The 20,922-nt window shown below is 38.5% G+C and overlaps 4 protein-coding genes across 9 annotated transcripts; 2 read left to right on the top strand and 2 right to left on the bottom strand.

Annotated features, from left to right (window-relative positions):
• The first annotated feature begins 1,115 nt into the window (after positions 1–1,115).
• On the top strand, positions 1,116–4,666 carry LOC120007817 (auxin-responsive protein IAA11). Its single transcript, XM_038858275.1, has 5 exons — positions 1,116–1,614; positions 2,153–2,466; positions 3,102–3,237; positions 4,135–4,196; positions 4,288–4,666. Exons 1-5 carry the CDS (start codon positions 1,247–1,249, stop codon positions 4,335–4,337), a joined length of 930 nt encoding a protein of 309 aa, XP_038714203.1. The 5' UTR covers positions 1,116–1,246; the 3' UTR covers positions 4,338–4,666.
• LOC120007816 (MDIS1-interacting receptor like kinase 1) lies at positions 4,494–8,582 on the bottom strand. Its single transcript, XM_038858274.1, has 2 exons — positions 5,514–8,582; positions 4,494–5,334 (listed from the first exon to the last, which is right to left on the bottom strand). The coding sequence occupies exons 1-2, from the start codon at positions 8,149–8,151 to the stop codon at positions 4,928–4,930; spliced, it is 3,045 nt and encodes a 1,014-aa protein (XP_038714202.1). The 5' UTR covers positions 8,152–8,582; the 3' UTR covers positions 4,494–4,927.
• Positions 8,583–11,222: 2,640 nt separating this feature from the next.
• LOC120007554 (putative potassium transporter 12) lies at positions 11,223–18,206 on the bottom strand. Of its 2 annotated transcripts, XM_038857859.1 has the most exons (9): positions 17,702–18,206; positions 16,083–16,311; positions 15,720–15,968; positions 15,356–15,406; positions 14,658–14,918; positions 13,736–13,788; positions 13,531–13,645; positions 13,141–13,395; positions 11,223–12,505 (listed from the first exon to the last, which is right to left on the bottom strand). In XM_038857859.1, the coding sequence occupies exons 1-9, from the start codon at positions 17,954–17,956 to the stop codon at positions 11,454–11,456; spliced, it is 2,520 nt and encodes an 839-aa protein (XP_038713787.1). In that variant the 5' UTR covers positions 17,957–18,206; the 3' UTR covers positions 11,223–11,453. The 2 variants fall into 2 exon arrangements, with proteins under 2 accessions (XP_038713787.1, XP_038713788.1); XM_038857860.1 differs by lacking the exon at positions 16,083–16,311 and having other exon boundaries at positions 17,702–17,838.
• Positions 18,207–18,583: 377 nt separating this feature from the next.
• LOC120008113 (LYR motif-containing protein 4) lies at positions 18,584–20,602 on the top strand. 5 transcript variants are annotated; one of them, XM_038858634.1, is made up of 2 exons: positions 18,584–19,015; positions 20,242–20,602. In XM_038858634.1, exon 1 carries the CDS (start codon positions 18,710–18,712, stop codon positions 18,986–18,988), a length of 279 nt encoding a protein of 92 aa, XP_038714562.1. In that variant the 5' UTR covers positions 18,584–18,709; the 3' UTR covers positions 18,989–19,015; positions 20,242–20,602. The 5 variants fall into 5 exon arrangements, with proteins under 5 accessions (XP_038714562.1, XP_038714564.1, XP_038714563.1 ...); XM_038858636.1 differs by lacking the exon at positions 20,242–20,602 and adding an exon at positions 20,135–20,157; XM_038858635.1 differs by lacking the exon at positions 20,242–20,602 and adding an exon at positions 20,127–20,147.
• The last annotated feature ends 320 nt before the right edge of the window (positions 20,603–20,922 follow it).

The raw sequence follows: 20,922 nt of genomic DNA, 5'->3' as shown, positions 1-20,922 counted from the left end.
CGAAAGATGTAGAGATTGATTCTTTATTTATATGGACACGTCCACACCTAACATTATAACCATGCCTTTTTCTAGACTCATATGAGTTGGGCTTAGCTCACTTGTTTGGGTTTAAGAAGAAACAAAATCATGCGGATCCATGTATCCATGGGAACCGGACAATACAAAACAAATAATATTGTTGGTGTGTATGGGGAGTGTGGATTTACAACAATTGATACATCGTTTTCCGTTTGTTAACAGATATGTATCTATAAAAAAACACATTTATATATATAAAATAAAAAGACAAACATATGCCATAAAAATGATAAATTGATGCAAATAAATTTTCACAGATATTAATTGCATGAATTTTATGATACAAAAATTAATTAATGGATCTATTGCAACATAATTTTCAAGTTTTGTTCTCGGTGGTAATTATCCCAAAAAAAATTTAAGAATCAAGCTACAAAAACCTTGAATTTGTCGAAGATAATAGACTCATTAGCCTTTTTTTTTATTATTTTATTATATCTTTGTTGTTTTGCCAATTATGAGTTTCAATTAGGATGGTAAAACTCTGTTGGCTTCCGGATGATCGAATTTGTCCTATCTAGATTAAATCAAGTTTGGACATAAGTTATATGTTCGAAATCTGGGTCCAAATATAAATTTTTTTCCCGATTTAAAACTAGGTCCAAACACAGAAATCTTATCTGATTTATTTGTCTGCATCATAACCTGAATTAGATTATTATTCGATTTATTTGTCCATATTTAAACCAATATAGATTTGATCAATTAAGTACGTACAAAATCTAATCCGGATTAGAGGCCGGATATGAAAATATTTCGTAAACATACCAAGTAATTCCATCGGAACCAAATTTTTTTTTTTGAAACACCTAGTTTCAATGTGGGGACTTGTTGACTTTTGAGTCCGCTATTTAACGAGATATATCATATCGTTCATAAAATCGGAGAGAAATACAAAATACGACAACAACAACGAGTATTGGAAACGGTGCGCATAAAGGGCCAGCAGAGCAGACAGGTGGGCCCCACGAAGTCACTATCATTCTTTCTCTTCCTCTTTCTTTCATTCATCCACCCCACCCACACACACCAAACAGCCAAACAAACATTTTCATCGCTAAAACCCTCCTCCCTCGCCCTTCTCTCTCTGCAATCTCTCAGTATTATTATTGTTCTGATTCTGATTTCAAGCTTTGAAAGAGAAAGATTTTCGTTATTTCATTCAATGCAAGGCGGTTTTGGTGGTGGTGGTGGAGCGGGGAGTGGGTCGATGTTGACGGTATCGAGGGAGGACAACGTTTTTTTGTCTTCGGAGGATTCTTCTAGTCCGGATGATGGTGAGATCGAGCTGGGCCTTGGATTGAGTCTTGGTGGTTTCAAGGCTCAACAGTTGATTCCTAGTAGAGGTCAATATGCTAGGATTCTGACTGCTAAGGATTTGCCTTCTGGAGTTTCGGGCTCTTCTTTGACTTCTACGTCGTCGTCGTCATCATCGTTGTCGTCTTCTTCTTCTTCTTCTTCTTTGAGCAGGGCAAGTGGCACGGCTGGGACCAAGAGGACTGCCGATTCTGTGGCTTCTCCTAATGGTTCTAGGTAATTTTTTATTTTCTCTGAATTCTGTTTACTTCTATTATTGAATGTTTGACTATTTTGCTTTTGATTCTACTTCTTGATCCAAGCGTATGTTTATGTGGTATTGAATTGAATAATCTCACTATCTCCATTAGGATTCTTACTCGCCCTTATTTTCTTTCCTTAATTAGACTCATTTGGACTGTTATCTTCTTTGTTGTTTGAAATTAAACATCTGATACCTTAGATTGAATAATTTTCTTAAAGAAGATAAGTCTGTTATGATTTATTTTTCTGTAAACTATTAGCTAATTGAGATTGTTTAGGTAAGTTTCTATCATGAGAAGTGATAAAATTGGGTCTCTTTTATTGCTATTTTTAGGGGGTCATTTTGGTTACTTCTTCTAGTACTTTGTTCATTCCCCCACATGGTACTTTTTGCACATTTCTTTTATATCTAAGACATGCTAATTGGATATGGGGTACTTAAATACTGGCTGTGACCTTTTTTCTCATTACTGATGAATTTACATTTAATTGTTTTTCTTAAATCTTGAAGCAATCAAGTTGTTGGTTGGCCTCCTATTAGAGCTTCTAGAATGAACAGCATGGCTAATCAAGTAAAGTCAGTGGCCACTGAAGAATTTGACTCTATGGTTGACAAAAGTAAAAGCAAGAACAGTGTTATGGAGAAGACTACCAACAGCGGCAACAGGAATAATAATAGCGTTTATGGCAGGACTTCTCGGTTTGTGAAGGTGAATATGGATGGATTCCCAATTGGAAGGAAGGTTGATTTGAGTGCTCATAGCTGCTATGAAACCTTGGCACAAACTCTGGAGGAGATGTTCCTCAAAGCTAACAATGCAGCTCGTGAGTATTTTGTCTCTTCCCACCCAATCATTAAAAAAAGGAGTGATTTAGTCACCTTAGAGCCCAAAAGCCCTGCCCCTTAAAATTGAATAGAATTCTTGTTCTTGCATGAATTCATTGTCAATTTGCTTGCCTGATTGGATTGCTGGCTTTGCTACTCAAAAATGGCATTTCTTGTTGTTTTATTGTGTTATCTTTGCTGATTCCAAGATTTGTATGGTTTAATTCTTTATGATTGATCCCATAAGAACATTAATTATGATTTTTGCATGATAATTTGATTGGCTTGTATATATGGGAACAAATATTAAGCTTCTGCTATGATTTTATGCGCTTAATGTTTATGTTGATTTCTCATTTTGAGTGTTTTATTAAGGGTATGATCATTAAATTGAAATTCTTGAATCGAGAGTATGATTTCTGTATTCCATTCAGGGTTAAGATTTTCAAGTTTTTTTTTTCCAATGTTAAAGAAATACTTTGAATCTTTATGAAAAAGGCGCCAAGGAGGTGCAGCCCACAGGGCATTAGGATTTTTAATTATCTGCATAATTTGAAACATAGATCTACTTGTGCTATGTAAATTTTGATTTATTGATGTCTTCTTGAGTGATGGTTGTTATATGTTTTTTCAGGACCAAGCATACAGGAGTATGACACAGAGGCAGAAGCGACAAGATCCTTAAAACTGCTGGACGAATCATCGGAGTTTGTCCTCACATACGAGGACAAAGAGGGAGATTGGATGCTTGTTGGAGATGTTCCTTGGGGGTATGCATCATTTACCTGAAATATGCATGAATGCAACTCACCATTTCTGCTAAATGTTCATTTAATGTGAAATCTATTTTATGTTTGTAAACATTCTCACAATAAGGTGGACATTTGCATCTGACATTGGGGCTCCAAACATGGGAACTGGGCACTATAATTTGTTCCGTGAACTTTCATAGCAATGTGGGGTCTAGCAAGACACCTGATTGATCACATGGTTTCTCTTGTCTACAATTTTTTTTTTCTAAATTTCTGTGTAAGTTTGGTTTAGCCTATTGATGCAAACTAAATGCGAAATACAAAAGTTCAGGATGAAGTAGAAGCTGGTCGAGAGACCTTTGTCAAAATGAACATTCAGTACAAATGTCATGTACATAAGTAAAATATAACTTTTACTACTTAAATTTATGTAAGGCCATATAACAGGCCGTTTGTAGTGCAAAATAGGAAACAACTCATCATGCCCTTGCTGAAGGAACAGAATGTGCTCTATATTTCAAATTCACTTACAAACTTTGACTTTTGAATGGAAAATATCATTGTTCATTATCGTCATTAGATGTTGTAACTTTAACAGAATCGGTTTCAACAATCTGGGCCTAACTTGTGATTGAGGCCCTCATGGTAGTCACGCTATCTCTGGAAGACAATGTATGTACTGATATATTTGACAAGCCAAATTCTCAAATTTTCTGATCCTATTTTTGACCCACATGGTCTCTTCAATGCATTAGGTTTTTTTCGTGACTCGTGAGGCTTATAGAAGTAATTTCTAGTCTGTTGGTGGTCTAATGCTGTCATGATGTGGTGTGTAATCTGTGTTGGTGTGCCTGATAAAAAAAAAAAAAGTTGTATTGGATGGTCCCGTGAACTTCCTTTTCAATTTTCATGCAGGATGTTCCTGTGCTCCGTAAGGAGGTTAAGAATCATGAAGACATCTGAGGCTACTGGACTTGGTATATAAATAATTAAAGAATAGTGTGATCCTGATTTTGAGTTTGCATTTGTTTTTAAACTAATTATCTTTCATTCGTTATGACTTTGCAGATCCACGATCACAAGAAAGTAATGGTATTCAGGGAAAGAAATCTATCTAAACCCATTTTTCTTTGAATTTCATCATGGTGAAGACTAGGCATGGCTTGAAAACGTAACACACACAAGAAAAGTGAGAGAGTAAATACAAGAATTGTTTGATATGTAACGAGTAATTGTCTGCGGCTTGTCTGTATGTTTTCAGTTGCTCTTGTTCCTTTTTTTTTTCCCTCTTTTATTACACTTGTTTATTCTTGTCACGCATACAACGATATATTTCCCATACCTAAAACTAAAAGTCTCATGCATCTGAGTTTTCCGTGTAATATGGTGCTGTTTTTCATCTGTAAATACTCACATATCTTATATTGCTATGGTTTTGAATTTTGCCCTTCCACCTTTCATCCCTCATTTTAAGCATTTCTCTGCACTATCTGGTCATGCTGTCTCTTATTTGAATGTTGGGATTTCCCAATTACAGGCTTATCATGAACTGGGAATTTTATTTGCAAAAATATTCTTTTTTTATATTGCATCAGTCTGCTGGACATAAAATCAACTGTGGATTACAAGCATCAACAAATGCACCTCTACATACATATTAAATGAAGAATCAAATACAGGTACAGGCTTTAGCCGGTGGAGAACTCTTTTACAGAAGGCCATTTACAGGTGATGTGCTAAAAACTGGCTTCTCTATGTTACTGTCATTTATGCTGCTAGTGTTGCTGCTTTTTCTCCTGGGTTTTGCCTCTCCAAGCATTGTAATGACATCTCTCATGGAAGGTCTGTCCCTGGGTAACTTGGCAGTGCAAAGAAGGGCAATTCTAAGGACTACTAGCATCTCTTCTTGAACATACTTGCAGTTTCCTATGTTAGGGTCTAGTGCTTCTTCCAAAGCTCTGTTGTCTCTAATCTTCATTCGAATCCATTCAACGATGTCAACAGATTCTCCGAATTCTGGCTCTAATGGCCGCTTTCCGGTTATAAGTTCTAGTAGAACTACTCCATAGCTGTAAATGTCAATCTTCTCATTCACCTTCAAGGTGTATCCATATTCTGCAAAACAACTATAGATAGTCAAGATGTTTGTCACAAACAATTAACTTCACATTCTTTCTTTTTTAAAGTAATTGAGAATTCCTTAGCCCAATATGTCCATTGGATAGGTGGACGAGTTCTAAACTCATACCCCCAACCTTCACGTTGAAGAAGCAGTATATAAAAGTGTAACTCACCAGGGGCTATGTATCCGTAGGATCCAGCGACCATTGAAACTGTCTCATTCTTCTGAACCATCATCCTTGCCAACCCAAAATCAGCAATCCTTGCCTCCAGATTTGCATCAAGAAGAATGTTATTCGACTTGATGTCGCGATGGATTACAGGTGGGTGACAATCATGGTGGAGATAAGCAAGTCCATGAGCAACTCCTAGGGCTATGTTGTATCTTGAAACCCAATCTACTAACAGCCTCCCTGCTTGCTTGCCATGCAAGGCTTCTCCAAGGTTACCATTCTGCATATACTCGTATACTATCATCATGTTGGAGTCATTGTGCAGAAATCCAAGCAGACGTACGACGTTTCGATGCCTTAACTTCCCCAGGAGATTCACTTCTCCGACGAATTCATCGCTGCTTCCACTTTCAATGTCTCTTCCTGGTCTCCATAGCTTCTTGACTGCCACAACTGTGTTTAGTCTCTGCATCTCAGCCTTGTAAACGACCCCGGTAGCTCCCATTCCTATCACATTTGATTCTTTGATGGAAGCTAGGATGTCGGAACTCGAAAAACCAAGCCTCTGGAATGCCATTAACCTCCAAGGCCACTCTCCATTCCCCATCCCATGTCTTTCTTCAAAGCAGCTTCCATTTGAGTACCATCTTTTGTACAGAGATCTAGCAGCTATTAGTGCAATTCCAAGTGCCAAAACTGATGAAACTCCAATGAACCATCCTGCAACAACGCGTTTCGCATGAGAGCTCCTCTGTTTTTTTGATTCAGTTGATGAATTTCTGGCACAAGGAGGGAGGACACCGCCACAGAGACCGGCATTGCCTACAAGATCATCTGTGTTTATTGTCCTTAGCACACCATTTGCTGGCACTGGACCTTCTAGCTTGTTGTATGAGACATTGAGCATCTCCAATGCTGGAGAGGTGCCAAAATCGTCTGGCACTCCACCGGTCAGAGAATTGTTGGATAGATCAAGAACGGCCAATGCAGGCATCATTGCAGTTTGTTTTGGGATTTCTCCAGTCAATTGATTGTTCCTAAGATTCAAGCTCACCAACCTCTCGCACGAAGCAATGCTTGCTGGAATGCTTCCAGTGAAACGGTTTGAGGAGAGATCAAGTACTGACATTGAAGGACAGTCTTGGAATTGATCTGGGATTTCGCCTTCTAAGTTATTGTTGGAGGCCATGAAGGTTTGCAGACTGGGAATGGAAAGAATGGTAGGTGGAAGAGAGGATCGGAGCTTGTTCCTAGATAGATCAATGAAAGAAAGCGATGCAGTAGAAGAAAGATCAAATGGAATTTGGCCTGTGAGACTATTGTTTGCCAGTTCTAATCTTTGAAGTTTTTCAAGTTTGCCAAACCCAACTGGAATTGTACCAGAAAGAAAATTATTCTGCATTCGAACCCGAACAAGTGACAGACAAGTTGATAGACTAGCTGGAATAGGACCTGAAAAGGCATTGTTGAAGAGGATGAGCTTTGTTAGATTGCCTCCATTGCACAGGCTTGTTGGAATCTCGCCAGAGATCGAGTTAGACGATATGTCTAACCTCTGCAATGACGAATTCTTGCCAAGATCAGGAGGTAATGGTCCGGACAAGGAGTTGTTCCAAAGCTCAAGATCCTCCAATTGTGTCAACTGTCCAAGTCCAGAAGGAACTGAACCAGACAATTGGTTGTTCATTAGATTCAAGAGCTGTAAATTCTTCAAGTTGGCAACTTCAGCAGGAATTTCTCCTGATAACATATTATCAGAGAGATCCAGAAATTTTAATGAAGTAATGGAGCCGATTTCTGGTGGAATCTTTCCTTCAAATTTGTTCTTATACAAGAAAGCTGTCTCGAGTACCTTAAGCCGCCCCAGTTGAGCCGGAATCTCGCCATGGAGATTGCCAACTGCCAAATCAAGATACTTCAGGTTGGTGAGATTTCCAAACTCAGCAGGAATTCCTCCTTCAAACTCATTGTATCCAAGAATCGCCGTCTCGAGCAATGAAAGCTGGCCAAGCTCTCGTGGTATCTGGCCAGTGAGATTGTTCCCAGATAATCCAAGAAACTTCAGCTTGTGAAGATTCTTGAGAGATCTTGGGATCGAGCTTTCGAAGAAATTTCCTCGGAGATCTAGAATCTCTAAAGAAGTAGCATTGCCAATATCTTCAGGAATAAAACCTACAAAACTGTTGCCTGATGCATTCAGTAGAGTAAGTCCAGCTGCACTTCCCAGACCAACTGGAAAGCTACCATCAAACAAGTTTTGGCTCACATCAAGACTCTTCAACGAGCCGATACTCACCACGAATTCTGGCAATGATGAAGAGAACCCATTGCAGCACAAGTTGAGAGAATCAAGACCCGGCAGCCGCTGGATTTCATCTGATATTATCCCACTGAGATTCATGTGGGAGAGATCAAGCTTCTCAATAGCTCCATTGGAGTTGCAGGACACTCCTGTCCAGTTACAATGTGCAGCAGCATTGTTGGACATCCTCCAATCATGAAGACTATTTAATGGATCTACAATTCCGGATTTTATCGACAGCAAAACCGAAACTTCATCATTCCAGGCAGAACCAGAAGAAAAGAAGAAACAAATGGAACAGTAAAAGAAGAACAAAAACAGTGTTTTGAGCTTCATATTCTTCTTCTTCACTGTCCTCAATCAATCTCTCAATTTTCCATGATTTTTCACTCTTTGAGGGAAGTAGAAAGAAACTGTGCAAGTGGGTTTACAGAGCTAAGAATGGAAAGAAGATTGATTAATGCATAAGAGTTGGGTATATAAATATGAAGGAAATGGAGATTAGTTTATAGTTATGGAGAGCTCATGACAGGTAATCTTTTGGAGTTATTGGAAGGTTCGCCGACATTAAGCATGGTGTGAGAATGTGTTGCTATAATATTGCAGAATAGTTGCTTCTTCTGTCATATGATCATAGTCAACTTATTTCAGTCATAATAAACCAGGAATTCTTCTCCTCCTTTTTTACTCCAATTATGTTAATCTTATACAAGTCTCTGATTAAGTAGATTGTCAATGTAAACACACCCGAGCCACTAATTAGAGTGATAGAGGATGGTGTGTATTACCCTGGTCACCAAGTTTCGAATCCCCACTCCCCATTTCAAAAAAAAAAATGTCAACGTAAGATTAGATGAGCTTAAATAGGCCTGGTTATCAATATTTTGTGTTAATATGGATCTCAGATTGGCTAACAACTTGGGTGATAGCGATAGCCTAGTTGGTCACTATATGGAGCCAAATCGTATGTACTTGCGAGATCCTGAGTTCAATTCCCACTGAGAATAATATCATTGTGACTACGCTCAGGATTTTAGCCTAACTTTTCCTGTCGTCAGTGGGAAACTTTTGTGCAAGCCGGTTTAACGGCCCGAGTTTAGGCACGTGTCAAAAAAATGAATCTCAGGTTAGTACACTCGAGTTTAAACCCATATTAGCTACCCAAAGAGTATATCGTTTTCGATTACCAAAAATTAAAAGGAATCCCAGATTGGTACATTTGGAAACTCTCTAAAGTACGTATTTTTTACCTGTAAAACCTGTGTAGTGTCTTGTGAAAAAGCTATTTTAGAAGGCTTACTTTGTTGAGGAACCCAATGGTGCATGCTTGAAAATGATTAAGGTTTGATCCTACATTGAAGGGTAACTTCTAAGTATGACAAGGATTTAGGAATCATTGTCCATGTGATACAAAAGCATAAAAAAAAAAAACATGTATTTATTTAATGAATTAAATTAGTAACCAAATTAAAACATACTTAGCTTACCCATTACGGGTTCCATAATATAGGAATTTCAACTTTTAAAAAAAAAATAAATGGTAATTAAACCTCATGAATGAAGATTTTTTTTCCCCTTTTGGTAACCGAGAACGACACAATATAAATTTGTCATTTGAACATATGATATGGGTTCTTGACACAATATAAGTCCGCCCTTTGGGCATTCGATATGACTCTAAAGAGAAGTTTTTCACCTGATGACAAGATAAGTTGGGCCAAAGCCCGAGGCGGGGCTAAGGATATTGCTCTCGCAATGAGAATCGAACTCAAGACCTCCCAAATCCATACAGTTTAGGGTTTTAGGGTTTAGGGTTTTAGGGTTTTAGAGATATTCACCTAATGACAGGGTAAATTGGGCAAAAACCCAACGTGTGATCACAAGGGTATTGCTCTCGTAGTGGGAATCAAACTCAAGACCTCCCGAATCATTACGATTTGACCTAAGAGAGATTCATCAACTGTACCATCACCCACATTGATTATACTTCATGAATGAAGAAGAATCCACATAGTCTAGAGATTATTTTAAAGCCATCAGATCAAGGACATAATCATGGTCTAATTAAATAATGAAATTTGGTTTAATCAACATTGTGAGTAGAGTAGGTTTGTTAATGATTGAGAGACAGAATCTTTCCATGTTATGGACCTAAAAACATACATGGAAACAAAGACAAATAAACCAAGTTTTTAAAGATTTAATGTAAGTGAAAGGAAGGAGGAGAGAATTAGACAAGAGAAGATGGAAGAGAAGTGATAGTACTATCAATCACGGACTACAACCGCCATTATCTTGTTAAAAATTATTAATTGAGCAAGCATATACAGTTTACTTTCACATGCTCACATGTGGGCCAGTTCAATTTTCTTCTTTAATTTGTTATAGTATGAAATTATGGCAATATTTTGATATAGACTTGTAGCTAGAGGGTCTCTTGTACAGTTGGGGTTCATGTGAAGCAAAATTGTATCTACTCTTGGTTCCTTCCATCCTATTATTGGAGTGAGAACATAATTGTGTATATATATAGAACTATTTGGGTGATAGTCAGTAAATCTCTCTGGGGTCAAAACATACGGACTCGGGAGGTGTTGAGTTCAAATCCCAATATGAGTAATACTCTTATTATCACGTGTTGGTTTTGACCCAACTTATCATGTCATAAAGTGAGAAACTTCTGTATACATGGGTCTAGCAATCCGAGTTTAAGCTCGAGATGGGTATGGTGAAGAAGATAATGGGAAGGAAAAATGTTCATGATAGACAATAATAATAATAAAACAATGTTAGAATATGTGGGGGCAAAAGTTCTGATAATGTTCCTTTTGTATAAAAATGTCATTAATCAATGAGAGCTTACGTGCCCTCACATGGCTTTATATATGCCAATAAACACCCAGACCAGCCTTTCAAGATCTAAAAAATAAAATAAAAATAAATAAATTTGACACAGATGTGATCACAGAAAGGGTGAATGCACATGTGGCACATGCACAACCTACATGGGAATCCATCCATCCATCCGTAAAAAGAAAAAAAAATTCAAACAACATCAACATTTTTTTGTTACGAGGAATCACCCAATCCAGCATACTCTTCAAATACTTGAATGAACATAAAGTTCGAACCGCCAAAATAGAATTCACCACACTAACGACATGAAAGACTGGGTTGAAACTCATGCGGGAGAAATGAGACTCTTAACCCCTCCCCAAAAGTGAGCAAACCCATGGAAATAGGAAAACCCTAGAGAAATACTTAGTTGATTCGAACTCCAGACTTTAACGTCATTCACCTTACATCCAAAGATAAAACCAACCGAGCTATTGCTCGTGAACAACAACAGCATTTGTATAGCTTGGATGCATGGAAAGATAAGCACACCATAAAAATTGCAGAAGAGATACTACTGTTGAACTACATAAACTTTATTCTCATCAATGAAGAATCCACAAATCATAAATGTTTTTTGTCTACAATGTCCATGCTGAAGTTCCAAGTTCTCATCTGATACACACTACTTGTTTGTATATAAGTACCTGATACACACATGTCCAGTTGGTTCAAATTGATGGAGACAGCAACCAAAGATCTATCAATGGAATGGGAAAAGTCTGCTAAAAAACATGATAAGATCAGACCATGTATGTCATTCCAACTTGCAAGATATTCATGTGAGGAACACTCATGTTTGCAGCACCAGCTCTGCAATTCCTCCTCAAGAATGCATAGAAGTAGTTTATAACCAATTTCTTGAGGAAGAAGGAATTTTTCTTTGCCCTAACGTCCCCGTGAGCAAGCAAATATGTAAATCCCGAATCCATTGCTTCTCGGAGTGCTGAAAGCTCGTACTCCAGGCTCGGGTCTTCATCTGATGACATCACACTGGATGGCAATTCTAGAGAAGCTTCATTGGATGTTGAAGTCCCTGCTTCTCCCAGTCTTTGATCAAGAATCAATGGAACCCTAAGCTCCTCGACCCCATTTCTGCCCCTCGCAGCAGAATCCCTAGACCTCACTGATACGCTATCGAAATCCACCTCGCTTGCATCAATCTCTAACGCGAGATCTTGAGCCTCCCTTCTCAAGAACTTCTCAAGGCTTTCAATTAGAAGCTGCTCAAATGCACGGTGATCTTCCTTCCGGACATCTTTGTAACCGTAGCGGGCAATGCAGCGGAACATATGGTAGTCTTTGGGGCAAACTCTTCGAAACAGAAATCTTTCCTCTTGCGGCACCACAGGGACAGGGACATACTTAATGCAAACAAACACTACAACAGAGTGGACTGCCGGAAGGCTCAGTAGAAACTGCCCAAAAATTGAGGGAATGCCTTGGACAAGCTCGTTGTATAGCAATCCAATACCCGGAACTCTTACAGTTCCCAAAGTGGAGCCAAGTTCATGTATGTAGTCCATCGAAATCTTCTCCCTGACCTCGCTCTGGTACTTCAACACGCTTCCATAGTTCCAAGTGTACATCACACAAAGAAAGAATGTAGCAAAAACAAGCGGAAGCCAACCACCCTCCAAGAGTTTAGATAGAACCGCAGACAAGTAGATGAGCTCAATTGATCCAAATACAAACGGAAAGCACAAAGCCAGAAATAAGTTGGTCTGCCATATTAGAAGCATGACAAGCGTCACCAATGTGGTGCTAACAATCATCACTCCAACCTCAGCTATACCTACAAGAAAAATTGGAATTGCACTTGATAAGTTGCAAAGTATAGGCCACTAGTCCCATTGAAGTCTCAATGGCAACAAAACTTGGATGTGTTTTCACAGCAATGACACAAAAGCAGTTGGCAATACAAAAAGAAGAGTGGATCAGAAAAATACCCAGAAATTATAGGCTAAACATTATTTTCATCAAAAGAACAATAATTATGGAGGCATTTCAGTTTGTACTAGTCCCATAGATGTCTCAATGGCAACAAAACATGGATGTGTTTTTTACACAGCAATAACACAAAAGCCAGTTCGCGATACAAAAAGAACAACAGATCAGAATAATACCCTGCATCCTGTATTTAGAGTACTGGAAAAGGAAAAGAAAAGGAAATGTTCAACATCAAGTGGTTAACGGATATCACATTCGTAGAATATTTTTTATATGATACTATCAGGAATTTAAACATAATCTACTCTACTTTTCATTTTAAGAAAAAAATTTAATAACGGCACCAAGGGGATAATAACTTACTCTACTTAAAAAGTGGCAAGCCATTATAACATACATCAAGGTAGTATATTGGAATTTATGACTCAATAGGGTGTTGGGTAGAAAGGAGGACGAGAAGGTGGAGAAGAAGATACTCACCATATGCATTGGCAATATCTGTGGTGCTTTGAAAGATGGAAACCACAATAATGCACATGATCATCAAAAACCAATTAATTACAGGGATATATATTTGGCCCATCCGCCTCTTTGAGGTGTGAACTATCTTCAGCCGTGGAAAGCATCCGAGAGCCATAGACTGCTTCACACATGAAAACGTAGCAGATATCATTGCTTGGCTGGCAATCATGGCTGCAATTGTGGCTACAACAAAGACTGGCCAGAAAAGACTCTCTGTTGTATGCAAGATTGAAAATTGAAAATGTGAAGATAAGAACTCCATAAAATCCAATGTTCTGGGTTATGATATGATGTGTTTTAAATAAAAAGTTGGACAGATGAACATAGTTTTATCCTGGAAAATGTTACCTGGAACAGAATCATAAAATATTCTTTCTGCAGAATCAGGGTGTTTCGTTAAATATGCAGCTTGGCCCAAGTAAGCCAACAGAAGGCAAGGGAACACCACGCAAGTAAAGGCCATCTGTGGAGGCAGTGCAGATCAATCACAAGAGGTTTTGCTAAAGCAAATCCATAATACAAACTTATATAATTGAGGTAATGCTGTAAGAACCTGAATCGCTTCTACGGAGAAATGCCCTAGATCGGCAAACATTGCTTCAGCTCCTGCAATGGTACTCAGTATTAGTTATGTGAATAGGTACGGGAATTAAAGGAAAATATAGATAAAAAGACTAGACATTACAATAAAAGATATGAACCACTTTTGGCATGCAACATCTTACTCAGAATGCTATTTTACAAGGCTCCTAATAGGATGTCCTCAAAACTGAAATAAAGAAAAATATGAACTAGTATTAGACTAAATCCTTTTTCCAATCTTTGTCAGTTGGAACTCCTAGCATTGTAAGTAATTGCTTATCCATGCAAATTATAGCAATTTTCAGGATTCTAATTCACACCCTAAATTTGATTCCTGAATCATAATAGGCAGAATTGCCTTCAAGCCATTGTCACAAAGACCGTACTAAATGCATCAGTCTTCCATTTACTTGTCAATAAGTAAAATATATGTGGCCCCTTTCAATTATTGAATCACAAACCAGTAATTCATTTAGAAACTTAAACAATGGAGGACGCAGACACCACACCACACTCGATGTCCAGGATTTAAAGAAGTTTCAGGGAGAAGTCCTTCTATGTTGCTTTTGTAGTTGCAGGTTCAACAACTATTGATATGTCATCAGACACTCACCAACCTTTTCTTTTCCCCCTTTTTTTGAGGATGGAAAAGACTTGGTTGATTTACCACAGGAAGTTCGGCTGTTCTTTACAGCTGACTCAGTCAGGAGACTCGAGCAACAATAATGCAGCAGGGGAAGTTTCTTAGCTCATTCATTAACAGCAGGCAGGAGCAATTGCAAAAGTAAGGTTATACAAGTATAAACTGAGAGAGAGAAGATAAGAACATAAGGGTTGTCTATCATAGATACATAGCAAGTTTATTATGGTTCAAGATTTGAGGCAAGAATTACCTGTAATGCATAGAACACAACCACCAAGAGCTGACCATGCATCACTGCTGTTCTTCTTGAAGAATAAATAGATATAAGCGGGATTAAATGCCCTCAAGACAGTGATGTCATACTTCACAAGATTATAAAGTCCGATAGAACCCAGAGAGAAGAACCACAAAGCTAATGCCGGGGCAAACAAGAAACCCACTTTACCAGTCCCAAATCTCTGTATGCTGAACAAACCCACAAGAATTACAATTGAAACAATGACGAGAGCGGCTGCAGAAAAATTGATAGACAAGTCATATGAATTGTTAATAGTAGAAAAAAAACATAATTATACAGAGCACATTTAGCATAAGCCAAAAAACGACCATAATTTTTATAAGGACTTCAGAATGTAAGACAAAAAGTGGATCTGATCAAGCTACATGAATGGTGTTACATCAATATGCATTAGGTACGACAGGCCGTAAATTTTAAAGATTCTGCCCAAAGAAATCTAATCCACCAAATGAATTCCAGCACAGATTTCACATTGAGGACTTTCTGGTTGGAAGAGTTGCCAGAAGGACAGACATGCAACACTGAAATAATTCAACAGCTTTCCCATCCACCATTCACAAACACTTTGATCCTTAAATCGTTCCAACGAGATCATGGCAATCAATTAATTTTCAAAAACTTGTAAAGGAGTACAAAGAAGAGAAACTCACTTGTCCCAAATCCCTTTATTTCTCCCTGCAGACCACTCACAGCAGACATCACTGAAACAAAAAAAGATATTTTTTTTAAGAAAACCACATATTAATTTATTACTGGCATTCTGTACTAAAGTGATTTATAATAGTCATCAGTATCAGATTGGTAATTGCACAATGCCACACTAGCAGGAAGGTGACACGACGGATGCCACCACAAAGTCAATAAAGTAGCAAGGACAAGGTGCCGAATTCACTTTAATCACGAACAGAAATTGGCAAGGCCTTCATCTTGACACCCCACTATAATGAAGTAGCTAGGAATATTTATCTATGGCTGTCACTTATTTGCTGCAACATATAAATGCCATCCACATACCTGAGATTGCTGGGGTCAGAATACCATCTCCAATAATCATGGAAGTTCCCATCAGGACCAGCAACAAGAGAAGGGTTTTCAAGGATGATCTCCTCTCCAAATTATCTTTTATGTTTAAAGCTCTTTCCAATTCTGGAGTGGGCAGTTGGAGCTTGAAACTTGAAATCAATTCATCAGCTGTCTGACGATTTGGCAACATATTAACCTTAGCATATCTACTAATCAGCGAGTACAATGCAAATGTCCCCCCTACAAGTGTATAAATGTGTTAGCAGTTCCTTTCTTAGATCAGTGATATGTTAACAATTACAAGGTCACGTGACTGTACAAACCAAAGAGATAAACTACAATGGGAATTCTTACCTTCCCCATTATCATTGGCTTTGAGAACGACAAAGACGTATTTCGCTAAAGGTATAAGAGCAATTGTGTACATGACTACTGATAAAGCACCCAAGACATCTACCTCTGACTCGATGGGTACTTTGCTGAACACATCGGCAAAGACATAAAGAGGGCTAGTACCCATGTCACCATATACCACACCAAGAGTTTGAAAGGCCAATGCAATGGTTGGCCAGAGGGACAGATCCTGATTAGATAAAGTAATATAGCTTAGCAGGGGAAGAAAATCACATTTTATTTATGTGTAATTACTTTCATTGCAGGGTCAAACAAAACACTTTTTTCAAGGATGCCTCAATGTTGTTAAGAGCACAAGCCAGCCACTAGCAGGAATAAAGTAAGGTGACAAAAAAATTAAAAATTATAAGAGAACAAAAGAAAATGAATGCTCCAATCATTCAATAACTCAACAACACAAAAAAATTTACATTACTCAAACAACTGAGGTATCAAGCATTGGAATTTTGAAAATCCTAAGGTGGTGTAGTTGTCATCGCTATCTACCTCATCATCATCTGCACCTTCATCAAACACATCAAAATAGCTATATAAGTAAAGGGAAGGATTGGAAATCAAATCAATTCCAGCCTTCAACAAGGATCCTATGTTTTACTTAAATTAATTTCTCTTCCTTCTCCTCATCCAGCTTTGGTGTCAATGTCTTGATGAACCTCTTAATGTATGTGACAAACTGCTTCTTCTCCAAAGCAGGTTGCTCCTGGAGCCTAAATGTGTCAACAATGTCGGCAATCTTGATAGCTTGGTCATCAACACCCTCATCATCTTCACCACCTTGAGCAGAAGGATTTGCACCAATGTCTACATCAATTGCTCCTTGAACAATCCACCTTCCCTCAACCTCCCAGAGCATCCCATTCTCAATCTCCTTAAATTAAAAAGAGTTAGGTAGGAGCTCATCACCGATGATCAGTAAACCTTAATTTCACTCGAGAGTAGTCAATCCAAGCCTAAATTTGTTGTTCTTGGAATTTATTCAGTGATGAAAATCACAAGCCAACATATAGCTTAGCCAGACTGCATCCTCTTGGCAACTATGCATAAATCTCTCACATCCCACGTATCCACTACATGACTACATGAGGATTCCACCACTACGGAATATGTTAGAAAAAATGGACACAATGGATCATGGAGTCTTTTTTAGATATTTCCACACAATCATCAATGAATCGACTTACCAGTATACCAGATTTTCTTCTGGCTCTTTTACAAACCCAAGGAACTAATTAGCGACGGAAAAAGAAAAAGGGCACATATCTTAAAACACAACAATCTCTAACAGGAAATTGGAGATTAGCAATGCTTGTGTCAGTTGTGTGCTACACTACAAGACACTCTAAGCTACTACCTGATATTCTTAGACTCTTAGTCACAAAATAACAAACGTGTTGAGAATCTTCTTCTGTTAATTTCACAGATCTAAAACTACATTGCTAACGGCTATAATACAGTCAAATCACAATACTAAAAAAGATATTATCAAATAAATAACCAAGGGTAAAATGAAGGCAACGTTATATTACAAAAATTCAACGAAAGTGATGAAATAATATTACCTTCTGGTGGTGTCCATGAGCACCAGCAATCTGCATAGCTTCAACATCAAAAGAATCAACTCTTTTGGGCTTCTTGACAAGTCTTCTCCTCATAGATCCATACCCTTCTCTGATATCATTCTCATCAAATAGAGAAAATGGAGGAGATTCGGAATCCACCTCACTTCCATCCACCCACCTTTGGTCACCACCACCACTGCTGCTGCTACCCAACAACCTCACACTGCTCTCTTCAATCCCATCTTTTTCCTCCATCCAAAACCCAGTAGCAGAAACTTCACTATTGTTACTTACTCAAACACTTCGCTCGATCCAATTATTCTATGCTTGCATACCCGGAATCAAAACTGTCAAAGCTTGAAACTTTGTACTGCAACAGATCTTGATTCAAAGTATGCGCTATGTTCTTGTTGTTTCAATCATTGCTGGGTTTGTCCAATGGATTTCACGTTTCAAATGCTCAGTCTGCGACCAAGGACCACGGCAATCAATACTTGAAAACAAATGAAATCGCAGAGGGGGATAATATTAAAAATTAAGGGCTTGCCCGTTTAGGGTGTGGGAGGTGTTAGGGAGGGTTGGGTTTGTACCGAACACCTTCCAACCTTTGACTGTTTGAGGCCTTCGGGATCGTTGGTACAAACACTTCTCAACACCTCTCAACCCAACACCCCCAACACCTCTAACCCAACACCTCCCAACACCCTAAACGGACAAGCCCTAAAAATATATATAAATGAATACCTACGTCTCGATAACGACAAAAATCAATATTGGGTGAGCTTGGGCTCCTTTTTTAAGGGCCGTCATTGGGCTTGATCTTGGGTTTAAATTGGGCCTGGGCTTGTAATTGGTCTTGGGCTTTCTGGTGCATGAGCGGAATCCATTAACGTACTGCAGCCTGCAGGTTCCTCGACGAGAAATCTGGATGAAAAGCTGTTCCTTCGAATCAAGAACCCAAAACCCTGCCTTTTTCTCTCCCCTGCAGTTGTGGTTGTGGAGATAGAAATGGCGTCGATCGCAATCCCAACCAGAAGCGAAACCCTAGGTCTTTATCGTGCTCTGCTACGCACAGCGCGACAGTTCCGCGACTATAACATCAGAGAGTACACCAAGCGGCGTACCATCGACGCCTTCCGCAACAACCAGAATCTGACGGACAGTTCTTCTGTCTCCGCTGCATACTCCGACGGAAAGGCCCAGCTCGAGGTAGCTAAACGACAGGCGATCGTTTACTCCATGTACGCCCCCAAAGTGAAAAGCGTCATGGAGATTAAACAGGCTTGATTGACCCTGCCTCTGTCAATTGCCATGGTATTTGCTCCATTTTTTGTAGCTCTTGATGAATTTTTGTTTTTCACGTTATAAGGTTGCGTTTGTTTGATTCTGTATTTTGATTGTTGGCTAAGAAACCCTTATTGAGCATGTTAAAATTCAAGAGCTTAACTTTAATAATATTTACGAATTTGGAGTTCCAAGTGGTTCTTTACTGAATTTGGATTCTTAACATTTACTAAAAGATGAACAGCACATTGGCTGCAGATTCAGTTCTGAATTTTTATGATTGCTGGTTTTTGAAGATGGAGATCGGCCTTGATGTTACCTTGGACTTGAACATGCTAAAACCGAAATTCAATTTGACAAGGAATTCAAACTTCTCTTTTTGCTTCATCTGCCATGAACTGATATAGTGATATCTAGTTATAAATTTTGTTCTTCCTAACTTAATGTAACTCCATAGATTATGCATGCTTAATTCCTACCATGTGAGATGGAAAGTGTCATGGAATGAATAGCAGTTGGTTTTAGTTGTTTATGTGGTAGAAAAATATTTTGAAGCATCCTTGTAACGAAGAAGAAAGCTAGTGAGATCGGATATGTGAACATTGTAACTTCATAGTTTCTATGAGTGTGAATGGTGTGTGCGTGTGTGTGTGTGAGAGAGAGAGAGAGAGAGAGCCCCCTGATAAAATAATTAATGAGAATGCAATGGAATGCCCTTGAAACACTTCCTAATGCAAAGACTGACTGAAGAAAAAGTAACTTCTATAAAAGATTTCAAAAATGCTATTTTAGTATCCTTTGGAAAGCTTTACCATCTTATTTTAGCTCTTCGATGTCTGAATTTTGAACATCATTGAAGATATATTCATTCTGTAGTTGGAACCATGAAAGCATCGGTGGATTGCCCTAGCTTTTGCGGACTTCTTTGTGGAGGTGGCATTGGAGTAGAATCATGTACCAATATTTCATTTTTGGGGCTGAGATTATACTTGTGCCGTATGGTAAAAATCAAATAATATGGTACCGCCTACTATTTGTGGAGATTATTCTACTCCGACGCTAAAAAATATGTCCTATTGTTGATTCTGTTTCCCGTGGATCATAATTTTCTTCGGTTTATGTAATACTTAGCTTGTTCTAGCATTACAGTGGAAGTTGGTTCTCAGTCATAAATCTTTTGATAAGCAGTTATCTTCACAACTTCGACTCTGATCATGCTGCGATATCCGCTGTCATTTTTTTGCTGTTGCCTTGAGAATTAGTATTTGATGTCATTATTGTGTTGCAATGAAGAGGCATAATGCAGTACGGGCGATGGAGAGATTACTAGGTACAGAAATTCCCCATGGAACAGCATTTCTTGAAAGGTTGTCAACCTATTTCACTATCTTGATGTTTCGTTACATGCACTTGTAATAATACAAACAGGAGTTTACATGCGTGTATATATATATATACACACACTCATGCATACAAAAGACACCTGTTTGTACGATTACAATTGTAATAATGGTTTGTAAATAGCTTCCAAGTGCTCTTTTAGCTAAATCGAATTCGTTTGTTAAGCCTTGGCTCTGAATCGAAATGTACAAGCAATGTTATTGAGGTGTTGACATATATATATATATGGGGTAGTCCGGTGCACCCCTCCTATATGGAACGTGGGTTTCGGTTTGGGTGTTAGGTGTGGATTGCGGCTTAAATAGCATCCCACATGGAATTCAGAATGTTGGAATTGAAACGTGTGCCGAGCGTCCACATGTGAGGATCGAAATTTCACTGAATATAAAAATCTCGCATCGGATAAAGTCGTGTGATCATTTACTAAAAGCCGGTGGTCAATGGAAGACGATCAAGAACTTAGGAGTCGGAGTCGAGTCATGAGTCATGACCCAGTCACTCTGTTACCGGGTGAAGATGGAGAAGCTGGCTGGCCT

This window comes from Tripterygium wilfordii, chromosome 10 (assembly GCF_013401445.1).
Source record: "Tripterygium wilfordii isolate XIE 37 chromosome 10, ASM1340144v1, whole genome shotgun sequence".
Lineage (NCBI taxonomy): Eukaryota > Viridiplantae > Streptophyta > Magnoliopsida > Celastrales > Celastraceae > Tripterygium > Tripterygium wilfordii.
This window is presented reverse-complemented; position numbering and strand designations above follow the sequence as displayed.

Bases quoted from the DNA above. Each gene is read 5' to 3' on its own strand.
- LOC120007817 (XM_038858275.1), top strand. From the start codon at position 1,247: ATGCAAGGCGGTTTTGGTGGTGGTGGTGGAGCGGGGAGTGGGTCGATG. The intron at 1,615-2,152 runs GTAATTTTTTAT...TAAATCTTGAAG, and splicing joins GCTTCTCCTAATGGTTCTAG to CAATCAAGTTGTTGGTTGGC. The intron at 4,197-4,287 runs GTATATAAATAA...ATGACTTTGCAG, and splicing joins ATCTGAGGCTACTGGACTTG to ATCCACGATCACAAGAAAGT.
- LOC120007816 (XM_038858274.1), bottom strand. From the start codon at position 8,151: ATGAAGCTCAAAACACTGTTTTTGTTCTTCTTTTACTGTTCCATTTGT. The intron at 5,335-5,513 runs GTGAGTTACACT...GTTGTTTTGCAG, and splicing joins CTACGGATACATAGCCCCTG to AATATGGATACACCTTGAAG.
- LOC120007554 (XM_038857859.1), bottom strand. From the start codon at position 17,956: ATGGAGGAAAAAGATGGGATTGAAGAGAGCAGTGTGAGGTTGTTGGGT. The intron at 15,407-15,719 runs GTATGTGGATGG...TTTTTGTTTCAG, and splicing joins TCTGACCCCAGCAATCTCAG to TGATGTCTGCTGTGAGTGGT. The intron at 12,506-13,140 runs GTGAGTATCTTC...TTTTTCTTGTAG, and splicing joins AGATATTGCCAATGCATATG to GTATAGCTGAGGTTGGAGTG.
- LOC120008113 (XM_038858634.1), top strand. From the start codon at position 18,710: ATGGCGTCGATCGCAATCCCAACCAGAAGCGAAACCCTAGGTCTTTAT.